Source organism: Mizuhopecten yessoensis, unplaced genomic scaffold (genome assembly GCF_002113885.1).
Source record: "Mizuhopecten yessoensis strain PY_sf001 unplaced genomic scaffold, ASM211388v2 scaffold10803, whole genome shotgun sequence".
Lineage (NCBI taxonomy): Eukaryota > Metazoa > Mollusca > Bivalvia > Pectinida > Pectinidae > Mizuhopecten > Mizuhopecten yessoensis.
In genome coordinates this window covers 71,848-99,084 of record NW_018408729.1, presented here as the reverse complement: position 1 = coordinate 99,084, position 27,237 = coordinate 71,848, and the positions used below count along the sequence as shown (strand labels likewise).

The 27,237-nt window shown below is 37.9% G+C and overlaps 1 protein-coding gene across 2 annotated transcripts; it reads left to right on the top strand.

Annotated features, from left to right (window-relative positions):
- The first annotated feature begins 525 nt into the window (after nt 1–525).
- On the top strand, nt 526–25,645 carry LOC110462560 (cytochrome P450 4B1-like). 2 transcript variants are annotated; one of them, XM_021516552.1, is made up of 13 exons: nt 526–618; nt 3,191–3,382; nt 4,635–4,833; nt 5,591–5,718; nt 7,606–7,730; nt 8,532–8,594; nt 9,917–10,043; nt 10,321–10,456; nt 14,424–14,547; nt 18,029–18,224; nt 23,072–23,154; nt 24,043–24,108; nt 25,073–25,645. In XM_021516552.1, exons 2-13 carry the CDS (start codon nt 3,227–3,229, stop codon nt 25,173–25,175), a joined length of 1,506 nt encoding a protein of 501 aa, XP_021372227.1. In that variant the 5' UTR covers nt 526–618; nt 3,191–3,226; the 3' UTR covers nt 25,176–25,645. The 2 variants fall into 2 exon arrangements, with proteins under 2 accessions (XP_021372227.1, XP_021372226.1); XM_021516551.1 differs by having other exon boundaries at nt 3,188–3,382.
- Nucleotides 25,646–27,237: the final 1,592 nt, after the last annotated feature.

The following is a 27,237-nucleotide window of genomic DNA, read 5'->3' as shown; positions in this document are numbered from 1 at the left end:
AGAGGGTTTGCATCCGTTGTCTCTCCCTTAAATCCGTTTCGTGATCTTATAGTTTTTGGTAATGGTAGCGAGTCGATAACTTCCCCTGCAGTCCTCTCTAGACCTCGCCTCTTTAATCAGGTTACAGACCTGTGGTCTCCTTAGTGGTGAATCTCACTACCCGTTGTAACAAAAAGTAATTAATTGCTGTCCTTGTTATCTTGAAATTGAATTATTAAGTAAGCCATTGATCTTTGTGTGATTAACGAGTGAAATCATTTCACGTACCAAACACAGGTATTCATAATTTACTTGACTAACTTGGCAGCAGATATCATGTTAAGATGTATTTACATCATGCAATTTTTCTGTTCTAAATATTTTAAGCAATTTTGATAACCTTTGAAAATAATTATCGTTATGCTTTAGTGTATCTGCTTCATCAAAAGAGAATTTTGAAAAGGAAAAATTGTGATTACCACGAGGAATGAACGGACCTTTATTACCGGGGTTAAAATTTCCCGATACACCTGAATCGTCCTAATTTCTGCCCGTGTCGTCCGTTGGGGTAGACCGGACCTGGTGAAAGAGAAGACTTGACCATTGTCACGCAGAGTTCGGGCTCCTGCGTGAATAAAGGTAATAAAATTGGTCATGTCACAATATATCAAAGCAAAAGATGAATATTCGCGATCTGTATACTTGAATGTTAGCTATACTGCTGAAAATAACCGTCCTTAGTTCTCTATATATAGACTATGTATAAGCTATTATAGCCCGACTATTTATAGCCATGGGTCTTAATATAACTTCTGTAGCTTATATATATGTGGTGGTATATTATGATGCCTGATGATAGGTTTGATCACGGACTTAGATAACATCTAATCTAATTCCGTGGTCAGTTGTTGTTTAATTTTCTTAAAACGTTAGTTTTTACTAATTGGTATTCAGGTAATTAACTTTATTTTAAGGGACCCCATTGGAATTAAGCCACAATGTGGCTTTATGGGTCATCCCAGGTAAAGGCCGATATCAATCTAATCCAATCCAGTTTTAACACCCGACTGACTTCTAATCTGAGGGCATAACTAAGTTATTTAAGAAGATCTCTTTCTGTGATAATATATATATATATTTATGTCCAATACGCAAAATGTGATAGAAGTGAATTATTTGCCTTTTACCTGAATAAATATTATTATTAACTAAAATACAAATTTTAAGGTGTAAACATGTATTTAGTAAAACCCTTTGATTTTTATTGATTGATGGCCTGTGTATTGCAGTAACTGTGGGATGACACTGTATATCATATAGATCTACTATGTGTTAAGTTGACCGAACTTTTAATATTTACTTAGTAAACTTGGAGGGCGAGCTGATAAGCTTGGTCGGGATTACATTATCAATTTAAAAAATAATGACAGTGAAGGGGGAGGGAGGGAGAGAGAGTAGGTTATCAGCATTACTAGTAGTTCCTGTTTTGAAATGAACGACAGCGGGTATTTTCATAATTATATTTTTTGTCATAAATTAGGAGGTAGACTGCAAGCCCGCACACCGTCGGAGTAGGCTAGAGGACCTTGATTGATATAAATTACTTATTGGTGTGAGCAGAGACGTATAATACGTCTCTGGTGTGAGCAAACAGTCACTTCTGCACCACGAGATGAGGTCATAGCGAAGCAGCGATTATTGTGATTTTTTTTACAATAGTGACAGTGGAAAACAGTACATCATGTAGGGCCTCTAACAGCAATATACAGCAGTTACACAGTGACAGTGAATAATATGATCAATGTTTACAATAACGATCAACTTCGAGCAATAACACGGTATGGATTTTAATCCCTTGGTATTTGGCAATCTCCATCTCGAGTTGTCGCAATCTGATTAAAATCATATGTTACATGGCTTCGTTAACTTCGTGCTACGCCTGAACATCCGAGTGTGCCGCAGTCAGGGTCACGTTCAGGTGACTTTGATATTTATAAATACTCATTAAATTTTGACCAATCAAAGACCCTCTTTCAAAAGGGCGCTCAGAGTTGTAACAAATATGGCGGATATTGATGAGAATGATGCAAAAGTTATTTGAGATTGAACAATCTGAAACCCGAACAGAAAAAGACATTCGAAGCTTTATTAGAGAAGAAAGACTGTATCGCGGTGTTGCCTACGCAATTATTACCAAATTGGTACGTTTTCCTTGGCGTCGTTGAAACGTCAGTTCCCGCCGCCATATTTGTTTTGAAAAACTAATCTGTTCGATACCCCTCGCTATTTATCTATCAACCATGATATTCCGATTCGCTAGCAAACTTTTGCCAGCGCGCCTCTGATTGGTTCATCTAAAGGTCACTTGAACGTGACCCTGACGGCGGCACATTCAGATGTTCAGGCGGAGCCATGTAACAGATGATTTTAATGAGATTGGAGTTGTCGCCCAAAACACTCACTGACACTTCAAAAAGCTTTCAGTTGAGATTTAAAAACTGAAATCTGGTTTTGAGATCTTCCCCGGTGACTATCTCTTTCGGCTATTGTTTCTAAGGAAGCGCTGACATTTTAGCTTGACCTTACTTGGCAACGAGTGGGGTTTCGCTGGGTTTAAAAAGGGCATTACCTGCCAAACCGGTTATCATTTCGGGTATCGTGGCTTCACAATTTTTACGCGGGCACGTTTCATTATGTGCACAAGGTGACACTTACTATTCTATATAAATAGAACACTTTCACGATTTTAATCCAACATGTTCTAATAGTAACACAAAGCGTAGCTGAATCGAGTCATTTCGGTACATAACTAATTGTACACTTTACTAGTCATCGAAACGTCACATATAAACAATTTTTGATTGTGTTACAGGATTCAATTCTAAATACATTACTATTTCAGTAATTAGGTCAAACGATAGTAGTAGTGTTTTACGTTTTACGGTAAAACTGTATTACGCAGCTTATTGGGGCTTCACAAAATCCCGGATCTACTCCAGGATTATTTGATCTATATGACGTAACATGTAGATACTTGGACCTATGTAACTACGTCACGGGCTGATGCTTGGACCTCGATGATGTCACGTGTTACGATTCTGACTTCTATGACGTCACCGGTTGATGTTTGGACCTATGCCCACTCTATCTACTATAACCTAAAATTGAAAGTTAACGTGTTATTGATTATTTTTTTCCATTTTTTCAGCAGGTTGTAACATTGACTATCAATCATTGTTAGCGGACAATGGACACCACGCTGCAGATCGTTTCAGCCATTGTGATTGGTTACGTGCTGTGGGTTGTCATCCCTGCCTTGTGGAGGTACCGCGCCCTCTGTCGGATGTTGAAGAACTATGCCAGTCCAGGCCCCCTTCACCCTCTCTGGGGTCATATCAAATGCGTAAGCTTCATATTGATTCAGTATATGCATCGTACAAACGTTTGCGTCCCACAACACTTTTGGGACATGTTTATGATCGGTTAAAAAATACAATAAGAAAACGAAAAATTTGAAGCATTGTGTACTTTTCAGCACAATCTCTCCCATCTTTATTTGTGCTACGCCCCATTCATAACTTTAAACTGTATCATTTGACCTCGAGGTCACAGTTATTTATATCGCAACAAGATGACGGCGCCATGTGTGAAAAGAAACATTTTATATAAATAATTGCGTTAGATCTAGCTTAAGGATCCCCGTACCACTGATCTAGCTTAAGGATCCCCGTACCATTGATCTGGTTGAAGGATCCCCGAAGCACTGATTAACTTTAAGGATCCCCTAGCACTGTTCTAGTTTAAGGATCCCCGTAGCAATGATCTAGTTTAAGGATCCCCGTATCACTGATCTAGTTTAAGGATCCCCCTATACATGATCTAGTTTAAGGATCCCCCTACACATGATCTAGTTTAAGCCCCGCCCCCCCCCCCCCTACACATCTAGTTTAAGGATCCCCATAGCACTGATCTAGTTTAATGATCCCCGTACCACTAATCTAGTTGTAGGATCCCCGTAGCACTGATCTAGTTTAAGGATCCACGTACCAATGATCTAGTTTAAGAATCCCCGTACCTCTGATAAAGTTTAAGGATACCTGTACCACTGATATTGTTTAAGGACCCCCTACCAATGATCCAGTTATAGGATCCCCGTACCACTGATCTAGTTTAAGGATCCCCGTACCACTGCCAAAAAATATATACCTATGCATTCCATTTTTTCCGGCTTGGCTTAAGCTCTGATTATAATTTCTAAAATCAAAACCATACCTGCAGGATTTTTTTGAAAAATAATAAAAATAATGAAAGTGAAAATTTGAATTAACTATAGTGTTCTTAGTGTAAAAAGCCATTGAGTTTAGATCGGGATTGGAAACCTTGACCACAGATTATGATACATCGTTCTATAAAAACTGAGTTGTCTGGTTAGCGGTAGTGTCCCTGTAATATAGCTACGTACACGTATAAAGAAAACGAAATTAAAGGGAAGTTACTGTGGATACTTAAAAAAGCAAAAACAAAATGCACTGGAACAAGGATCCTTAATAAAGTCCATGATAAAATAGAGTGACGTAGGCATAGGTGTCACATCTCGTCGATTGCAAGGAACCATTTTGTCTTATATGTTATTTTATTTATTTTTCCATTTCTAGTTCGATGACGACTATTCGGTGACTTCTACTTACGATAAATTAGCTGCGACAAGTCAGTCCAAGATGGCTGCTGTTTGGTTGGCATTTAAGCCGTTGATACAAGCAGTTCACCCTGACACAGCGAAAATAATTCTCCAGTCATCCGACCCGAAGCCAACAGGGCGTGGTCATCAATATAATGTGCTTCAATCGTTCATAGGTCAGTTTCGTAGTCCCACTAGTTACTATCAAGTGGTTCATTTTCTAAAAGATTCTTTTTCCGAAATTTTAAATACAAAGGACCGATTGCAGCTTTTTTCCAACAAATACAATTTATTGGTGAAATACCAATCTGACTACAGAGCCGGCATTCATGAAACCATTCTTATGTTCAACGTGGATTTTGTGCTCAAACCAACTTTCTTGTAACTCGCTTAAATCATGTCAAACAATTAAAAAACAATTGTAAACATGAAAAACTGTATTCGTCTTTACGTCTCTTCAATGTTTCATGAATACGGGCCCGGGTGAGGTTTCAGTGAATAACTAAGCTCCAATTTCAGAATCGAGCCTAGGAATATTTACAATAACAAGGTTTGTTAAAAGCAAGATCGTTCACCTAAGAAATTGAATTGAAGAAAACGGTATTAAATTGTTTTAATTTTATACGGGAACGATTCGATATAAGAAAAAAGGCTAAACATGTAAATTAAACCTCCGACAAAACCAGCCATTTAGCAACGTTCTTAATGACAAAACATCTATGTAAAATCATCTATATTTGTTGAAAAAAATGCCATTTTTCCGTACTCGTCCGAGTAAGTAATTAAGCAATAAGATATGTTAAATTCAATAGTATATTCCAATATTTTGTGCGTAATAAACAAGCCAAATTCCAATATTAAATTGAATTAAATTTTATTTTCGGTTCTCTGGCTTGTGTTACTTGTCTGTATTACGTGCTCTTTGTTTTCTAGGTGAAGGGTTATCAACCAGTAATGGCAGTAAATGGCTGCGGAACCGGAAGTTACTAACTCCAGCCTTCCATTTCGACATCCTCCGCCCTTACGTCAAAGTGTACAACGAAGTGGCCGACATTTTACTGGTAATTACTTTGATATCAAGGCTTTACTTCTGTCAAGCCACGAGTGAGTGCGGCATTTGTATTGTTTACCTGTACAACGAAATTGTAAATATATGTCACTGGACACGGGACGTTTCGCCTATCGGTAGAGAGTGTGTATCTGCCTATCACTGTTACGCAGATGAATCGCCTGTCAGTAGAGAGTGTATACCTGCATATACGCTGTTACGCAGATGAATCGCCTATCAGTAGAGTGTGTACCTGCCTATACGCTGTTACGCAGATGAATCGCCTATCGTTAGAGTGTATACCTGCATATACGCTGTTAGGCAGATGAATCGCCTATCGGTAGTGTGTACCTGCCTATACGGTGTAACGCAGATGAATCGCCTATCAGTAGAGAGTGTATACCTGCCTATACGCTGTTACGCAGATGAATCGCCTATCGGTAGTGTGTACCTGCCTATACGCTGTTACGCAGATGAATCGCCTATCGGTAGAGAGTGTATACCTGCATATACGCTGTTACGCAGATGAATCGCCTATCAGTAGAGAGTGTATACCTGCATTTACGCTGTTACGCAGGTGAATCGCCTATCGGTAGAGAGTGTGTACCTGCATGTACGCTGTTACGCAGATGAATCGCCTATCGGTAGAGTGTATACCTGCCTATTCGCTGCTACGCAGATGAATCGCCTATCGGTAGTGAGTGTATACCTGCATGTACGCTGTTATGCAGATGAATCGCCTATCGGTAGAGTTTGTTCCTGCCTATACGCTGTTATGCAGATGAATCGCCTATCGCTAGAGTGTGCACCTGCCTATACGCTGTTATTCAGATGAATCGCCTATCGGTAGAGTTTGTACCTGCCTCTACGCTGTCATGCAGATGAAAAGCCTATCGGTAGAGAGTGTGTACCTGCCTATACGCTGCTACGCAGATGAATCGCCTATCAGTAGAGAGTGTATACCTGCATATACGCTGTTATGCAGATGAATCGCCTATCGGTAGAGTGTGTATACCTGCCTATACGCTGTTACGCAGATGAATCGCCTATCAGTAGAGAGTGTATACCTGCCTATACGCTGTTACGAGTGGGTGAATCGCCTATCGGTAGAGAGTGTACCTGCCTATGCGCTGTTACGCAGGTGAATCCACAAAGTAAAACAAAAATGTAAATGTCCTCAGAAATTGAAATCATGTATGCTGATAAAAATGCAATCTAGACATGATTTTAGTGTAAAATGTCTCAATTTTAAGCGATTTACCCTCTTGAAAAAGGACGATAGCAAATTCATCAATTAACTAACCTGTTAAACGTTCACAAGAGTTGTTACCTAGATTTCCCCTGTCTGTGTCTGTCTGCACCTCCAAATTTGTTAGCCGGGTACCTTCGCTATTACCGGATTTCGTCTCTCCTGGCCAGTAGAGGCACCTTAAGCTGCCTCGGTCGTGGGCCGTCAGGGGCAACATAAACTTTCATCCGGAGTTGCTCTGTTTCGGCCAATCGAGGCCTGTGAGTCGCCTCTGTCGTGGACATGACCATTCGGAACACATCGGACGATTTCGTCATATTTGATTAAAGGAACTGTAATTGGGGCGAGGTTATCCGAATGGATACATGACCTGTATCCGGAGATCCTGTGTTTTACCCGTTCCTCTGTTTCGGGGCGTCAGGTGCCCCTTTACCTCTTTCTAAGATTCCCGCTGTCTGACTCTGTCCGCACTTGCAAAGCTGTTGTCCGGAGGCCCTTATTTTGACCTGTCCTTTCGGTCAATTTTTGTCTTTGTTGACCATAGGATTATTTTATACCCAAGCAATTACTGTCGATATTCTAGGTTTGCCGTAGATTAGAAACAAAATGTCGTTTTTCATCGATGATGAAGCCAAGGTTTTATTACTACAGAACAAATATGCCGCGAAGATGGCGACTGGAGCTAATAGTATTGACATCACTAAAGATATAGGACTGGCCACTCTGGACACCATATTGAGGTGTGCTCTTTCCTATGAGGGTAATATACAGGAGCAGTAAGTATAAACCGTATAGTTAGGACGTTTTAATGTCCAGAGATTTTACTTTCTTCTATTCCGTCTTCTCGTATTGCATAGTTATCTTCTTTTTTGAGCAGGTATTGATTGTTACGTCATTGGTTTGTGTGAGAAAATTACGTCGTTTTCTCAAAAATTGATGATGTTACTCTCCCAAACAAATGACGTAACAATCAATACCTGCTCACAAGAGAAGATAACGCAAAGACGGAATATCGGTCACACTCATGATTCGGGGCCCATGAGAACAGTTTTCTAAAAAAACAGATGTTCTCACACAGGAGGGCGTTTTTCGGCATATTCACTCATTATTTTGACCAGTCTTACATAAAATAGCTGCGTTAAATTTATTGAATGAGTTCTTAACGGCCGATTGACACAGAAGAGGCTTTTAGGGCAAAGAAAAGGAACATACAAAAAAACAACGAAGGGAACTTTTAATTGCATCATAATAGGAAAATAAGCATTACTCGATCAAAAACAACAAATACAGTGACTAGCGGATAACATGACAAAGGTATACCGTGACAGAATAAAGAAAAATCTATTTACAGCGGGAGACATTGTGTGACAGACAAAACGAATCAGTATAAGCTCTATTTATCACAAAAAGACGCTACATACGGGTATTTCAGCACACCAATATTACGCAGCGGACCTACCAATTAAACAAACGCAACGCTCGACTATTATTGACTATTAACACACATGTTTCATATCACGTGATGCAATATATTTCAATCAGAATGAAGCTCTTAATGATATGTTATATATTTTCAGAGAAGACCATCCTTATCCCAAAACCATTCACCGGATCTCGGAACTGATCATTAAACGATTTTTGTAGGTATCAATCACCAGATCACGTGATCAACGTTGATCAAAAATTGGGCAGACTTATAATTAACCACTGGTTGGGGAAAATGTTTAAATATGAAAACAAGATAGTCAAGAACATCTGGTATTATTTCACGGCTAAAGATTGGTGGGACATATAAGATTGGTGTCTTTTGAAGTTTTTATTTACTTTCAAAACCCCCTTTTTTTTATAGAAAACAGTTTGAATTTTAACAAATATTTCAGCAACTGGGGCCAGGTCGGTTTAGGTTATGTAATATTTTGTTATCCATGATATGAATACTCGTACATAAGTAGTCCTTATAACAATAAAAACCTTATAAAATAACAAGATTTCAAGAATTTATATTGCTAAAAGGTTTTGTCTGTTGTTTTGAAAATAACATTTGACTTGTATTGAACAGAGGTTTGGAGTGTTATTTTGAAAAGAAGATTTCGACTGTTTTTTGAAAATAAGTTTTGACTGTTGTTTTGAAAATAATTTTTCTGTTGTTTTCTCAATAAGTTTTGACTGTTGTTTTGACACAGATTTGACTGTTGTTTTCCCCAATACCCAATAAGTTTTGACTGTTGTTTTGAAAATAATTTTTCTGTTGTTTTCTCAATAAGTTTTGACTGTTGTTTTGACACAGATTTGACTGTTGTTTTCCCCAATACCCAATAAGTTTTGACTGTTGTTTTGAAAATAATTTTTCTGTTGTTTTCTCAATAAGTTTTGACTGTTGTTTTGACACAGATTTGACTGTTGTTTTCCCCAATACCCAATAAGTTTTGACTGTTGTTTTGAAAATAATTTTTCTGTTGTTTTCTCAATAAGTTTTGACTGTTGTTTTGACACAGATTTGACTGTTGTTTTCCCCAATACCCAATAAGGTTTGGCTGTTGTTTTGACGCTAAAGTTTGACTATTTTGACAATACGTTTTGGCTGTTGTGACAATAAGTTTTGACTGTTGTTTAGACAATAACTTTTAACTGTTGTTGTGACAATAAGGTTTGGCTGTTGTTTTGAAACTAAGGTTTTACTGTTGTTTTGACAGTAAGGTTTGACTGTTGTGACAATATTTTTTGACTGTTGTTTTGACAATACGCTTTGGCTGTTGTTTTGAAACTAAGGTTTTACTGTTGTTTAGACACTAAGGTTTGATCGTGTTTTGACAATAAGTTTGGGCTGTTGTTTTGAGAATAAGTTTTGGCTGTTTTGACAATAATAAGATTTGACTGTTGTGACCATTATAAGATTTGACTGTTGTGACAATAAGTTTTGACTGTTGTTTTGACAATATGATTTTACTGTTTCTCTGTTTAGGATACCGTGGCACCTGATGTCCTGGAACCTGTACATGCTTTCGGCCGCAGGGAAGGACTACAAACGATGTATAGATTACGTACACGGTTTTGCTGAGAAAATCATTGCCAAGAGAAGGAGAGAATTGGTAAATAGTGTCATCATCATCCTGCCCTCGTTCTGGCTGTATACATGTGACTCCCTCGATCTGGCTATTTACATGTGTCACCCGGCCCTCGTTCTGGCTGTATACATGTGCCACCCACGTTCTGGCCGTTTACATGTGCCGCCATCGATCTGGCCGTTTACATGTGACACCCTCGATCTGGCTATTTATATGTGTCACCCGGCCCTCGTTCTGACTGTGTACAAGTAACAGCCTCGTTATGGATGTTTACAGATGTCACCCTCGTTTGGGTTTTCAGGCTGATGATCCATCACTCCTCACAAACAAGAAGAGAATGGATTTCCTGGATATTTTAATGACGGCAAAGGACAAGTCTGGAGCCGGACTTACTGACGAGGAGATCAGGGACGAGGTCGATACCTTTATGTTCGCAGGTAAATGTTTTTTAGAATGTTGATAATAGTCTCTATACAGGAATGTATTTTTTATAAACACCAGACTAATGACTTTGTTTAAGTTGCGTGTTTGGAAATGACCCATAAAGAGATTATATTTTCTAGTTTTAAAGTCGATGTTGTCCTTTCTGTTATTTTTCTCTTTCCATGATAACTTTTATCCAATGTTGTCGCTGAAATATTCAGTTTCGTTGCTGTGACATTGTGGAAGAGTGTTTTGTTGATGCGTTATTTGTGGTTCATTGGACAAGCATACCACGATCTGTGTGATTGTTAAAGCTATGTAGTATATAATATAAGTGTCCGAAACAGTAAAAAGCTATGAATTCAAGGGAGATATATGGTTGGCGCCAACAAATTAAGAACCCCTTAATTATATGTCATGTACAGTTTATGGTTCATGTAAATAATGCACATCATCACAATTTTAGAGTTTGAATAAGTTGCGAATCTTCAGTGAGTGGCCATCAGCTTGGTCGGTATTATTTATGTACATTTGTGCGTTGTTTTGTTTGCTTTTGAGCTTTTCCGTTTCTCTTTCGTTTTCAAAAGTCAGTCGATACCAACACTGCAAATGAATTTATTTCAAATTCGAATTTAAGCGGGTTTACATATACATACTTTTTGTGCATAAAACGAGACGAGGAAAGTCACATTAGTAGCTTACCTAGAACAAATAAATTAGTATGATCTTGAAATGTTAATATAATATCCGCTTGCACTGATAAGTACAAAGGAATGACATCATAGCTATGATCACCGATTTCGTGGAAAATACCTAACAGTGCTTCGGTACGACTGCACGCATGGATTACGGTGATGATTATCGTCAAGTTCAGACTATTACAACCATTTTTGTCCAGTTCAAATTGAAACCTGAATACTTTCTTCATGTTTTTAGAGAACCCATACAATTTCATAGGCAAAGGACGATTCCTTGTCTCGATTTATTAAAAAAAAATGCATGTGAAAGTCGACCGAGGCAATATAGTGCCGCCATTTTGGATCCATTTGGTACGATTCAGCGAGCGAACTACACGAACCGGTACGGTTCGGCTGGTACGGCGCGTTCCATTACGGATTCAGCAGGTTCGTACCGGTACAACTGGTACAGACCCGATAAAGGAACGCACGGTAGTTGTGTATTTATGTAGCTCTCCAGCTAAGAACCATGCAATGGGTGATACACTCATAGTCAAGGATATATATCTAGTGCGGTTAAATAAGTTCAATTATTTGGAAAACTGATAAAAATGGCAAGCAACGGACCAAATATAATTATGTTGCTATGGTAACAGTCCTGCCTTAGCAACAGGCCTTTACTTGCCTCAAAAACCTCAGTTTTGCATCATTTTTCATACCAATTTATACATCAAGTACATTAATTTCAAAACATTTGCACAGGTACATGATGTTGTACTGTACCTGAAATATCCTGAAGATATGTTGTTATCTTCATAATGCATTGACAATAGGTTACCATGACAACCAATTTAACACACAATTTCTTCATGAAAAAAGTACTAAAAATTACAATTTTTGCATTTGATTATCTCTTATGAGCAAGTGAATAGAATTGATCTGGTTGATTGTCCTATTACAGTTGTCTTTGGCCTAAAACATGTCAAAAATAAAAATATGTAGACTATTACGGATTTTTTTAGAAAAATGTGGAATTAAGCAGTTTTCAGTGTCTGCTATCATTCTACTCCAAAATAATGGGGGTAATGTGTTATGCTTTATGGTTTCAATAGGTTTCATTTGACAATTTCTTACAATATTTTGTTTGTTCCCTATAAGTTTTTTTCAAATAATTGCAGTAAAATTGTGCTATAAATAGATTTTTGTAAAATATTGAAATTAGGCAATTTTCTGTGTCTGCTATCATCCCACATCAAATAAATGGGGGTAACATGTTATGCTACATGGTTTTAACAGGTTTCATTTAACAATTTCATGCACAAAAAATGTTGTTGCCTCCTAAGGTTTTATCAATAAATTGCAGTTTATCTGTGCTAAAAATAGTGGGTTTTTTAAATATTGAAATTCAGGTAATTTTAAAAGAACAAAACAATTCTGTTAACAACATAACATTTTTAATCAGTAGAAACAATAAATTGATGAAAGTAGTACATACTGGTACATAAGGCAGGTCAAAGGCTGCTGACACCAATTGATTTCAACAAATGTTACTCCTTACCAACTATTATACCAAATGATGTTTCCAAGTTTTGCACAGTTCATAGAGGTTCAGCATGTGATCAAAATTTGCCAATTTGCCACATTAGAGCTAGGTAAGGGAACCTCAAAAAAGAAATACCCCTTTTTTCACTCAAGTCAAATGAACTCCCCTTAATGACATCTGACCGAAAAACTATTTCGTCATGCACATATTCGTATGGCAGACTACAATTGTGTGAAGTTTCAATGAAATCCATTCACTGGTTTAGGAGAAGTTGCGATTAAAACAAAGTATGATAAAAAAAACCACAATCATCCTATTTTATCCTACTAGCCGTTTTTCTATATGCATACAGGGGTACCAATAAACAAAAGTGAAATTCGCATACTATACAAATATCGTCTCCTGGTACCTATCCCGTAATTTTCAATGGCAATTGGCATTGTTGACTGGTTTAATTTCTGCAGTCATACCAGATAATGGCCTCGTGTAATTGCTAATGTACATACCACTTTTTCTCGAGTTAAATGAAGGGTTTAGAATAAAGTTATTTCATGTTATGGTGCAGGATAAAAACAATTCATGTATATTGTCAGAAAATATCAAAATCATTTGTACTCGACTCGCATTCTACCTGTTTCTAAGGCTCATGTACATGTATTGTTTATTTCTTCCTTAAATGATGTCTGAAAGAAAAAAACATTCATCCATGCACATCCTCATTCCACTATGTGATGTTTAAATAATATATTTACAGGTTTAGGAGGAATTGCACTTACAAGATAATGGACAGACTGAGGGACAGACAGGGTGATTTCTATTAAGCCCTATGCAGGGGGTATACAAATGATTATGTTTACATAGAACTACTTAGACATTAATGTTTAGAATATCTACAGAGTTTGCACAATGGATTCTAGGTCAGCATCATCAATGGTCTGTCTTTTGCTAGGTGGTACTTTACTCATGACAGCAAGTCGAGAAAAATATGAAGCAATCTGTCCTTGCTGTAAATATTCATTTGGCTGAAACATCTTATTGCCATCTTCATCCATGCAAACCCTCATGTGGTTGGCTGCATCCATAGGGTTGACCTTCTGGCCACCTTGTCCTGCCTCAAATATGCCCCTTAGAAAAGTTTTAACCTTTTCAGAGAAACGGTTAATCTTCCTATCTTTTCGCAGGGCCCAGCCTTTTGGTAACACTGCATCACCATGATTACAATGGCTTTCACTGTTTCTTGTGAATGACATTCTGACTGCTAGTGTTTCACAGATGTCCTTCCAATTAAGCTTTATACTGTCAAAACTTGATGTTTTGTTTAAAACAATTTTGTGTTTCCCTACCAATAGGTGAGCTTCAAGGCCAGAAAATGTAAGGTACACCCTGGTGCAGCCTTCCTCAGGACATTGTACGACATTTCCATTGTCAGAATTTGATGTTGAAGGCTCTTGTTCTTGTACAGGTGTTAACGTTGTCGCTTGACCATTATCAGATGAGGCCACAACAGTATTCCTTACACTTCCTTCTGTTGAATCAGGCTGCTTTCATATCTTTTTGCATGGTTCTTAGCTGGAGAGCTACTTATTACCAGTTATTCACTGTGACGTCATCATGCTGTGTATCTTTAGCGTTGGCCCATTGTGACGTCATTAGTTTGTGCATATTTACCAGTTGATGCTGTGTGATGTAATTTGTCGTTACAAAATTGTGGACTTAACTGCATTAGCTAGCCGTAAAGAAGTAAAACTGGTATATTTGTAGGTCACGACACGAGTTATTCCGCCCTGATCTGGGCCCTGTATCACATGGGCAAGTACCCAGAGGAACAGGAGGCGGTGTACCGGGAGGTGTGTGACGTCACGGGCGACCGACAATACGTCGAATGGTAAGAAACTTAACGGCTACACAATAGCGTTTGTAACGACTAATAGCTTAAAGTATATCCAAGGATTGTTACTATATTTCGCAAGCCGCTTAAAATATGTTGTAATCCGTTCGGACGGACGTAGTCCTTGGCTGTTTGTGGATTGGCTAATTATAAAGTTTCAACAAAACTGATATGAGGTTTTCGATACGTATACGATACTTCTCAAAGTAAACGCATATGCTTCCCATGTTCATAATAATAATAATAATAGTTCGAGGTTCTGATATACCGCTTTATCACAACCTACAGTTCGTAGGTCGTCTCAAAGCGGTTCACAAACTATTATCCGTGGTCATAAGGCCTTTGCAACCAGCCAATATCTTTCTCAACTCCCTGGGGAGCATACAGTCGGTGCTGCCATTTCGTTGCTTAGAACAAGCATTCTACAATTCTAGCCACCTACTCATTTACAATTGAGTAGACTGGAACAAGTGGATTAAAGTATCTTGCTCAAGGATACAACACAGTGCAGTGACGTGACTCGAACCTGCAAACCTTTGGTCACGGGCCCGGCGTCCTACCACTAGACACCGTACCGTGTGTTGATACCAATTTGTTGTTAAAATAAACGACATATTTACCGCCATCTGAGACATGGCATGCCTCCTTTGGTCAATAGCTAACTCATTAACACACACGCGAGTTAAACAAGAGTTACCTCCCGTTGAACGTTAGGCTTAGTTTGCACTGTCCGACCGACTTTGATTCAAAATTACATAGTTTACTGTGAATTAACTTATTGATAAACGGAAGTAGGAAGTACATTCCTAGTTGAAAATCCAATGTAGGGAGACAGTATCACAATTTCCGCATATTCTAATGTTTAATATTAAACTGATGAATATTGTATGTTTATTATTGACAGAACAGTGTGTTCTCTCAATATTAAAGTATTTCATAGCAATGCAGGCATTTTTTTTATCAATGAGTCACATGTATCCGTTTTTATGTACTTCAGGAAACCGGCTACCTATTTCACTACTGTGAAGTTTTTCAAGAAAGATAATTCTTACCTGCAATTACTATGTGCATATGGTTTTATTATAAAATGTCAATTTTTAATCGTTTATAGATAATTTATTTGACATTTATTAAATTGAAAAACATTCATGCAATACTAATATATGGCAGTATAATTTTTATTGACATTATTTTGCCGAAAAATGTGATTCATTTTTTTTTCAAAAGTCACTCCATTTTACATAAATTTCCATTTAAATTCCATAAAATTATGACAACCTATATATTTTTTGTGGCAGAACATTTTCTTTACTTCAAAGCAATATAACTAAAAAATGTTAAGACATTCTACTGAGAAATGGTGACACAATCCTATTACCTTAACATCGCTTTATTAAAACATATCTGTAACCATGATATGATGACCAAACTTATCGTGGAATTATTAAAGGTTTTGTATTGTGTAAATATTTATTTTGATGAATCAAACAAAGTCAATAATAAACACGCAAACATTTTCGTTGGTTGGTATATACCGTAGTTATCACAGGGATAACGGACGATGTAAGATGTAGCGAACCAGACTGGGGTGGTCGGGTGGCGCAGTGGATAACGCACTCGCCTTTCATCAAGGCGATCAGGGTTCGATTTCCCCGGACGTAAAAAGGTATGGGATTACCTGCCCACCACGTGAGTTTTTTCAGTGTACTCCGGTTTCCTTCCAGAATAAAAGCCTCCGCGCGCCATCATCATGGCAGAAAAAGGGTGATTGATATAAGTTGAAATAACTTGTTTTATAATATTTGTTGTAATAAATCAAGTTTATTACACTTTTGTCTCTGATAATATACATTTTGCCCATGTGATACAAGTGTTGTATAAGTGCCCGGGCTGATTAACATTTTTTTACACTTCTCACTTCATCCGGGTTCTTCACTCCGGATTTCAGTTTAATTTTTAGACGCTTCGGTTTCCGCCACAGACGAAAGCCAAAACAACAAGAACAACAACAATTGTTAAATAAATTAATTTTTGTTTTGTTTTTCAAAATGTGTATTAAAAAGGTTGTAACATGACTATTTCGATATCACATCGTTTATCAGCCCTTGACCTAATGTCAGCTCTCTGGCCTGGGCCCTCGGGCTGATATCAAGGATTCAGGCTGATAAACGGTGTGATATCAAAATAGTCATTTAATAACCTCTAATTATAGCCGACTAGGTATCATGAATTCCATCTCTCGATTACTGTGTTGTCATTTCATAGCCTTCATCTGAATTTATTTCAGCCCATACTTCTAACATGGGACCACGAGGCCCGTATACACGAAACATGAGTGTTGTGCTGTTTTTGTTTGTAACGATGAACAGTGTTGTGCACGTGTTCTATCATTTATCATGTGATCCTAATGTAAAAGTATGGTATATAATCTTGACCATTTTGACAAACAAAAATAATTTCAATATTTAAACAACCTTATAGTTAACGGAATACATTTCAGGTCATTCGAGTGCTCCTTTACGATATAACAGGTAGAGTCGAACCATCGGACAATACTTTTTATTGGTCCAGAGGACTTCGACTTATCCAAGTTTTACTGTATAGAAGATAATTTGTTTATATATCAACAATAAGTTGTACCAGTACCTTATCATATTTCAGAAAAAAACGTTACAGGTAATCTTTAATTAAAATCTCTGTTATTAAGAGTGTTTCTGCCACGTTGTGGAATAGCTTACCATAAGTTATTATATAGTTAAAGTATGGGGTTGAGGGATATAGCAAGTATCTGCTGTCTCGAGGCCAGATTTATGTCCCGAGGCGAAGCCGAGGGAAATAGGCATGGTCAAGGGACACCGGAAACTTGCATTATCTATCAACCCCATACTTTAACCGTTTTATTATACCGATACACACTGGAGAGATAGTTTTAACTAGAAAATATTTGTTAACCATAAGCTGTATAGCTTCACGTCCCAACTACCCTTTTGATGGCAATGGTGCCAAATGCCGAGTTCGGAAGCAAGCTCCGCCCACTTCGCGCGTCGCTTCCGACTTCTGTAACAAGTTCCGCCCACCTCTCTCCTGATTGGCACGGCGGAAACACCCAAGTGTAGGTGTGTTTTAGTTCCGAGACTAACACACAGGACTAAAACACAGTCGGGCAAAAGTGGGGATATATTCAATTTAACCAATTACTTGTATATAGAGTAAATAAAGTAGAGGTATAATAATAAAAAGTCAAATACCCTGGCCAAATTCAAGAAGGACATACAAACTCACCTCTTCATTTATGTGCACATTGAGATGATAATTGTTTTGCTTCACGTATAATGGTGATAGTAAGCCTTTTTTGTTTAACAATTATAACTAATACTATGATACGTATGCTGTAAAGCGCTTTAGAGAGTGATTTTACAAATAATATAGGGCGCTGTTTTAATGTTATATATTATTATGATTATCTTCAATTGTACAGGGAGGACCTGGCTAAGTTACAAAAGACGACCATGTTCCTGAAGGAAAACTTAAGGCTGTACACCCCCGCTGCGACCACCACCCGGCTCCTCACTAAGCCTATGGAGCTGGAGGGACACACATTTCCCGCCGGAACTGCCATTGGAGTCAATTTTGCCGTACTTCACCGTAACCCCGAGGTGTATGACGACCCTAAAGTAAGTATCCTATTACAGGGGGTAATACAGAGGTATATGACGCCCCTAAAATAAGTATCCTATTACAGGGGTTAACACAGAGGTGTATGACGACCCTAAAGTAAGTGTCCTATTACAGGGTGTAACACAGAGGTATATGACGACCCTAAAATAAGTATCCTCTTACAGGGGTTAACACAGAGGTGCATGACGACCCTAAAGTAAGTATCCTATTACTGGGGGTAATACAGAGGTATATGACGATCCTAAAGTAAGTATTCTATTACAGGGAGGTAATAAAGAGGTATATGACGACCCTAAAGTAAGTATCCTATTACAGGGGGTAACACAGAGGTAAATGACGACCCTAAAGTAAGTGTCCTATTACAGGGGGTAACACAGAGGTATATGACGACCCTAAAGTAAGTATCCTATTACAGGGGGTAACACAGAGGTGTATGACGACCCTAAAGTAAGTATTCTATTACAGGGAGGTAATAAAGAGGTATATGACGACCCTAAAATAAGTATCCTATTACAGGGGTTAACACAGAGGTGTATGACGACCCTAAAGTAAGTATTCTATTACAGGGGGTAATACAGAGGTATATGACGATCCTAAAGTAAGTATTCTATTACAGGGGTTAACACAGAGGTGTATGACGACCCTAAAGTAAGTATCCTATTACAGGGGGTTATACAGAGGTATATGACGATCCTAAAGTAAGTATTCTATTACAGGGGTTAACACAGAGGTGTATGACGACCCTAAAGTAAGTATCCTATTACAGGGGGGTAAATACAGAGGTATATGACGACCCTAAAGTAAGTATCCTATTACAGGGGGGTAACACAGAGGTATATGACGACCCTAAAATAAGTATCCTATTACAGGGGGTTAACACAGAGGTATATGACGACCCTAAAATAAGTATCCTATTACAGGGGGTTAAAACAGAGGTATATGACGACCCTAAAATAAGTATCCTATTACAGGGGGTTACACAGAGGTGTATGACGACCCTAAAGTAAGTATTCTATTACAGGGGGTAATACAGAGGTATATGACGACCCTAAAATAAATATCCTATTACAGGGGTTAACACAGAGGTGTATGACGACCCTAAAGTAAGTGTCCTATTACAGGGGGGTAAATACAGAGGTATATGACGACCCTTAAGTAAGTATCCTGTTACAGGGGGGTAACACAGAGGTATATGACGACCCTAAAATAAGTATCCCATTACAGGGGGTTATACAGAGGCATATGACGACGCTAAACTAACTATCCTATTTCAGGGGGGGAACACAGAGGTATATGACGACCCTAAAGTAAGTGTCCTATTACAGGGGGGTAAATACAGAGGTGTATGAGGACCCTAAACTAACTATCCTATTACAGGGGGGTAACACAGAGGCATATGACGACCCTAAAATAAGTATCCTATTACAGGGGGGTAATACAGAGGTAGATGACGACCCTAAAGTAAGTATTCTATTACAGGGAGGTAATAAAGAGGTATATGACGACCCTAAAGTAAGTGTCCTATTACAGGGGGGTAAATACAGAAGTATATGACGACCCTTAAGTAAGTATCCTATTACAGGGGGTAACACAGAGGTAAATGACGACCCTAAAGTAAGTGTCCTATTACAGGGGGGTAAATACAGAGGTGTATGAGGACCCTAAACTAACTATCCTATTACAGGGGTTAACACAGAGGTGTATGACGACCCTAAAGTAAGTATCCTATTACATGGGGGTAACAAAGAGGTATATGACGACCCTAAAGTAAGTATCCTGTTACAGGGGGGTAACACAGAGGTATATGACGACCCTAAACTAAGTATCCTATTACAAGGGGTTAACACAGAGGTGTATGACGACCCTAAAATAAGTATCCTAACACAGGGGTTAACACAGAGGTGTATGACGACCCTAAAGTAAGTATCCTATTACAGTGGGGTAAATACAGAGGTATATGACGACCCTAAAATAAGTATCCTAACACAGGGGTTAACACAGAGGTGTATGACGACCCTAAAGTAAGTGTCCTATTACAGGGGGGTAAATACAGAGGTGTATGAGGACCCTAAACTAACTATCCTATTTCAGGGGGGTAACACAGAGGTATATGACGACCCTAAACTAAGTATCCTATTACAAGGGGTAATCTAGAAGTGTATGATGACCCCTAAGTAAGTATCTTATTACAACAGGATTATACAGAGGTGTATAGCAGAGAATAGTAGCCCTTCTCAGATGAAGTTTCCGTAAAACGAAGACTTTTTGCCATTATAGGATCGGCTGCTATGCATAGATCTTCATTCACTTTTTTAACCGCCTCCTCCAAACCCAACATCAGAACCTGAACGTAATCAATTATATTTTCCCCGCGCTCGTTCATACATGCATAATTGTGACATTTTCATTAGCTATTGCTTAATCTAAAGATGTGCGTGATACTGTCTTATCTACATGTACTTGATAGTCAGTATGAACTGGGATATACTCACTTTTGTCTCCTTCAGTATAATCTACACTCTCTCCGGTTATCGCATTCATATCACTGAAAACTATGGAATATTCAAATTTAAATTGAGGAAACGATCAAGTGTTTCTACATAAATAAATGCCCTTCTGCCAAAATTAACTGGTAGTACATAAAATAAACATAGATAAATGCCATTGTGATATCGACACAAAACAATACTCTACCCGCTTTCTTGACATCGTGTATACTGTCACTTATTCTGTTATAACGGACCGTTAGTGTAACACTTGAAACTGGGACATTCTGATCACAAGATATTGGGACATTCTGATCACTAGATATTGGGACATCCTGATCACTAGATATTGGAACATTCTAATCACTAGATAAAGGGACGTTCTGATCACTAGATATTGCGACAGGGGGATCACTAGATATTGGGACAGCCTGATCACTAGATATTGGGGCATTCTGATCACTAGATATCGGGACATTCTGATCACTAGGTATTGGGACATTCTGATCACAAGATATTGGGACTATCTGATCACTAGATTTTGGGACATTCTGATCACTAGAAAAAGGGGACATTCTAATCACTTGATATTGGGACATTCTGATGACGAGATATAGGGACATTCTGATCACTAGGTATTGGGACATTCTGATCACAAGATATTGGGACTATCTGATCACTAGATTTTGGGACATTCTGATCACTAGATGTTGGGACATTCTGATCACTAGGTATTGGGACATTCTGATCACGAGATATTGGGACATTCTGATTAATAGATATTGGGACATACTGATCACTAGATATTGGGGACAATCTGATCACTAGATATTGTGACATTCTGATCACTAGATATAGGGACATTCTGATCACTAGATGTTGGGACATTCTGATCACTAGGTATTGGGACATTCTGATCACGAGATATTGGGACATTCTGATTACTAGCTATTGGGACATTCTGATCACGAGATATTGAGACATTGCTAACACTAGATAAAGGGGACATTCTGATCACTAGGTATTGGGACATTCTGATCACTAGATGTTGGGACATTCTGATCACTAGGTATTGGGACATTCTGATCACGAGATATTGAGACATTGCTATCACTAGGTAAAGGGGACATTCTAATCACTAAATATTGGGACATTCTGATCACGAGATATTGGGACATTCTGATTAATAGATATTGGGACATACTGATCACTAGATATTGGGATATTCTGATCACTAGATATTGAGACATTGCTAACACTAGATAAAGGGGACATTCTGATCACTAGGTATTGGGACATTCTGATCACTAGATGTTGGGACATTCTGATCACTAGGTATTGGGACATTCTGATCACGAGATATTGAGACATTGCTAACACTAGATAAAGGGGACATTCTGATCACTAGAAAAAGGGGACATTCTAATCACTTGATATTGGGACATTCTGATTAATAGATATTGGGACATACTGATCACTAGATATTGGGAAATTCTGATAACTAGATATTGGGACATTGCTATCACTAGATAAAGGGGACGTTCTAATCACTAGATATTGGGATATTCTGATCACTAGATATTGGGACATTCTGATCACTAGATAAAGGTGACATTCTAATCACTAGATATTGGGACATTCTGATCACTAGATATAGGGACATTCTGATAACTAGATATTGGGACATTGCTATCACTAGATAAAGGTGACATTCTAATCACTAGATATTGGGACATTCTGATCACTATATATTGGGACATTCTGATCACTAGATAAAGGGGACATTCTAATCACTAGATATTGGGACATTCTGATCACTATATATTGGGACATTCTGATCACTAGATAAAGGGATATTCTAATCACTAGATATTGGGACATTCTGATCACTAGATATTGGGACATTGCTATCACTAGATAAAGGGGACATTCTAATAACTAGATATTGGGACATTATAATCACTAGATATAGGGACATTGTTATAACTAGATATTGGGACATTCTGATCACTAGATATAGAGACATTATAATCACTAGATATTTGGACATTCTGATCACATTGTGCTCCATACAAATGTATATGATATACGGTGGAGCTTTGATGCCGCGCAGTGTTATTTATGCGTTAACGTTACACTTATGATTTAGCACAGTGTTTGATTTGATATTCGTGGTTATTGTGGCAGTAGTTACTCTTGACATCGATACCTGAAAATCTAATTAACGAAAACTGCTAAAGTGAAAAAAACCTTATGTACAATATGTCTTATGTCCACGTTATTAAATGTTGTCATATTCTCTGCTTACAGGGAGTATTCTTAAACTTACAACAGATAACTGCTTTATATTCCGACAGGAGTTTCGACCAGAACGATTCCTCCCAGAAAATGCAGCCAAAAGGAGCCCATTTGCCTTTATACCATTCGCCGCCGGCCCAAGGTTTGTTTCGACGAAATAGGAAAAGTCTGCGTCATCGATATGAATACGAAAATACAAATTAATATACTATAAATTATAAATCAATGATCAGGGTAGACAAGAAAGAACAAAAAGAAATGTCCCGAACGGTACAATGTAGGCGCAGTGGTCTATCAGTGGTCGTCCCACTCTCCACGGAGAGAGTACAGAATAGACCGCAAATCGCAGAGAACCCCTAAAGGTAGACTGGTAGGATCATTCAATGGGATACCAGATACATATCCCCCCCCCCCCCCCCCCCCCCCCCCCCCGATTCCACTCGGAATAATCAAATAACCGGATACCAGACTTTGACAATGGTCTGTTAACCTCTTCGTTAACTAATTGCCTGCTGAAGGCTCGCAAAAACTCCTAAGACTCGTTTCATAAAATCTCATATGAAATGAAAAAAAAAATAAGATACTCTTTATCACATAACTCAGAAAACTTACATTTTGACAGGGTTTAAAGCCAAAACGTAGAGGGCTTAATCAAACGGAGACAGCCATTTTGTTGCGCCATTCACAATTTATGACGTCACGTTATTGTCCATATTATGACGTCACAATCGATCTCTGACTTGCACAGCCAATTTAAAACGCTCCAGGATATATTACACTAGTGGCATATGTAAACATATTACACGGGCGAACTCACTGGATAAAAGGCCGAATATGTGATAAATATACTTCTCCCCGCATATTCCACTCGGTATAATCAAATGACCGGATACCACACTTTGACAATGCCCTGTTCACCTCTTCGTTAACTAATTGCCTGCTGAACGCTGAGTAGAAAACTGTCAGACCAGTTTGTAGTGCGACTTCATCATATCAGATTATAACTTGTCATGTATACATTCTCTTTCAGGAACTGTATCGGGCAAAACTTCACGATGAATGAGCAGAAAGTAATTCTTTCTAGAATTGTTAAAAGGTAATCACACGCATCCGTTTGTCACTACTACAACTAAAACTTTTCAGATTTGTTTTGATGTCTAACACTAGGAGTCTATCTCTTTGGTTATCGTTAAGAACGCAATAGTGTAGAAAGAGGTGAATATTCTAAGAGGGCAGAGGGTAGAGCCCTGAGGGGGAAATAAAGGTAAATTCCACACCTTCCAATTATTCAATATTGCCTCCCATATTATGGGCTTGCTTTAACCGATTTTTTGTTGAAATGCTTTATCTTAACTCAAGAGGGTTTCTAAAAATTATTTATATTCCCCCTTTGTGCTCTGCCCCTCTGCTGGGACTACATCCTCCGTTTATACAAAGTTGAGTTCCCTTCACCCAAAGATGATCCACATCAATTTAAGTTCAAATCCCTTTACTGATTCTCAAGTAGAAGGATTATTGGTTTTACTATATTTCCCCTTTCAGGCCCCGCCCTACTGCCTCAAATATACACAGTTTATCCTCCTTTGCTCAATAATGCTCCATACGGATTTAAGTTACGATCATCCTACCTAGCTAAAGAACTAGGAATTTGACGTAATGTATACGAGGTTGAGTCCCCTAAGGCAAGTAGTGCTCTGCATAAAATTTGGTCAAAATCAATGCAGCAATTCTAGACTAGTAGGCTTTTTAGTGAAAAGTTGACAGAGGCATAACGACAGATGCAGCACCATGCTAAACATGGCATAGTCACAAAATGTCCATACTCTAAATAATGTAAGTGATGAAAATACAATTGGTATTTCCAAGAGCTATATAGTGCCCTGCCTAGTACATACTAAGTCTTTGTACCTGATGATTGATTAAATGACAATCAAGTCTAATTCAAGCTTCACACTGACGTAAATTATAATGTAGATGGTATAATTGTTGCCGTTACTAAGCATTGTTTTGCCTACTTACTGTAAAACATTGAAATTGTGATATTTATTGACATATTACAGGTTCAAGGTTGTGTTGGACGAGGACCACGTCGTGTTGGATGTACCTAGATTGGTAATAGAACCAAGATACGGGATCAAGGTCCGCCTGGAGGAGAGACAGTGATTAACTGTTGGCTATGAAGTGTAGCAGTGCTTGTAAGTCTACAAAACTAAGGAGTCTAAAACTGTGTTACAACTGGTGAATCATATATATATCCAATAGAACAGTAGGAATATTAGAATTATAGTAAATAGTAGCTATATGTTATAAAGTGTGCCAACCTCTGACGCTCTATCAGCTTTAACTAGCCCTACTTCTAACGCTTTGTCAGCGAAATATACAATCAACACAAATAACTCGTTTTCAGTATTTGAGATGTAACTATTAAGTTGCTATCTCGTCCGATCTGTCTGCTACTTCTTGGTACTTTTACACAACGATGTATTTATCCGCTTTTTGACAGCGTGATATTGACAATCTGCATTATACATATACTTATCTGTCTTTATATGTATTGTTCTGATGTTGTTAGATATCTGATGTTGTAAATTAAACATAATCTACGCTGTGAAATTAGTTGTGTTCTTTGTAAGGACGGAACCATTCAAATGAAGTATACGTATATGCCATATTAATTTGAGGCCCCAGACGGGATACTTATAGTCTTCATCAAAATTTAACAGGTTTTCAATTTCGAACTAAAAGGTGCGAGAAAAAAATTACCTGTAACTGAGCAAGATCGAAAAATCTCAGTCTCGGGCTAGGATTCTATAACATCCAAACCTCGACTTACGCCTCGGTTGGGATTATCTTTAAATAATCTAAGCCCTCGACTGAGATAACCCGATCTCGTTCTGTTACAGTAAAATAGATGTTAGTAATATATCTTGTAGATATTAATTATGTTACTTTAGACTTTACTCTCTACATGTATATATGAAAAGACAATCACGAACAATTTCTCCTTAACTGTATGTATATAGTTTGAGTGGTGATATTCATTGTTTATTCAATTTTTCTCAGTTGACGTCATAGATTTTATTTGAATATAGGTTTACTGGAGTTGCTTCATTATGGAAACGAGTCATTTAATTAGATTATTTTTCTTCTTGTTTTATTTTGATTTTGTCATGCTTGTAATTTTTGCTGCGATGGCTAGTCGGCTGGTTGATTGTCTGTGGGGTTCAAGCTCAGAGTGGGTGTTCGTGTCTTAAACTCGTGTCTGACCTACTGGCAGGTATTCCGTCTTTTCGTATTGCAGAGTTATCTGCTCTTGATAGCAGGTTTTGAATGTTACGTCATTTGTTTGTGAGAGTAACGTCATCATTTTTTGAGAAAACGACGTAATTTTCTCACACAAACTAATGACGTAACAATCAATACCTGCTCACAAGAGCAGATAACTCTGCAATATGAAAAGACGGAATTGGTAGCAACATTTTGTTTCGTTATACAATCATATCTACTTGTGGTCCAAATATAATTAATATAATTTCATATAAATTTATATAATTTTATAGTATCAATATATGTATGTACTGTTTATATTTCAACAATTCCTATTGTTTGTAAGACATATAAGATTAAATATTTTGAAAAAATGTTACATTAACTTTTTTATACCTTAAATTTATTGGAGTATAGTGACATTAAGATTCCTGGATTCAGTTGTAAACACATAGTTATCTCTGTTTAAATGGAGGCAACTTTTCACAACCAGAAGTTGATTGCATGACGAAAATGTCGAACTCTTTAAGTTAATTAAGTCCTAATATAAATTGTGATATGAACCAAGATCTGATGAAATAAAAGATACCAATTAGTCGAATTATTGATATTTGTTAACATTTTTACCTGGTCATGTTTAACAACAGTAGAACAAAACCAAAACAGCAGAAAGCCACGCCCTACCAAAATTCAACACCCTCCGATATTTCAACCAGCCTAAAAACTCATGCAGGTTGTTAAACGACTTATTTTTTAGTTTTAGCAAATTACCTGTACCAATCTTTATCTCCCTTCTGAGCCTAACCTAGAACACACCACCAAATTACCTGTACCAATCTTTATCTCCCTTCTGCGCCTAACCTAGAACACACAACCAAATTACCTGTACCAATCTTTATCTCCCTTCTGAGCCTAACCTAGAACACACCACCAAATATTACTTACCGTCTTTCAGAAT

What these genes read in the sequence shown, in the direction of transcription:
- LOC110462560 (XM_021516552.1), top strand. Translation starts at nt 3,227, where the DNA reads ATGGACACCACGCTGCAGATCGTTTCAGCCATTGTGATTGGTTACGTG. An exon ending in CTGATCATTAAACGATTTTT is followed by an intron (nt 8,595 to 9,916) that starts GTAGGTATCAAT and finishes TTCTCTGTTTAG; the next exon opens with GATACCGTGGCACCTGATGT. An exon ending in CCATTCGCCGCCGGCCCAAG is followed by an intron (nt 23,155 to 24,042) that starts GTTTGTTTCGAC and finishes ATTCTCTTTCAG; the next exon opens with GAACTGTATCGGGCAAAACT.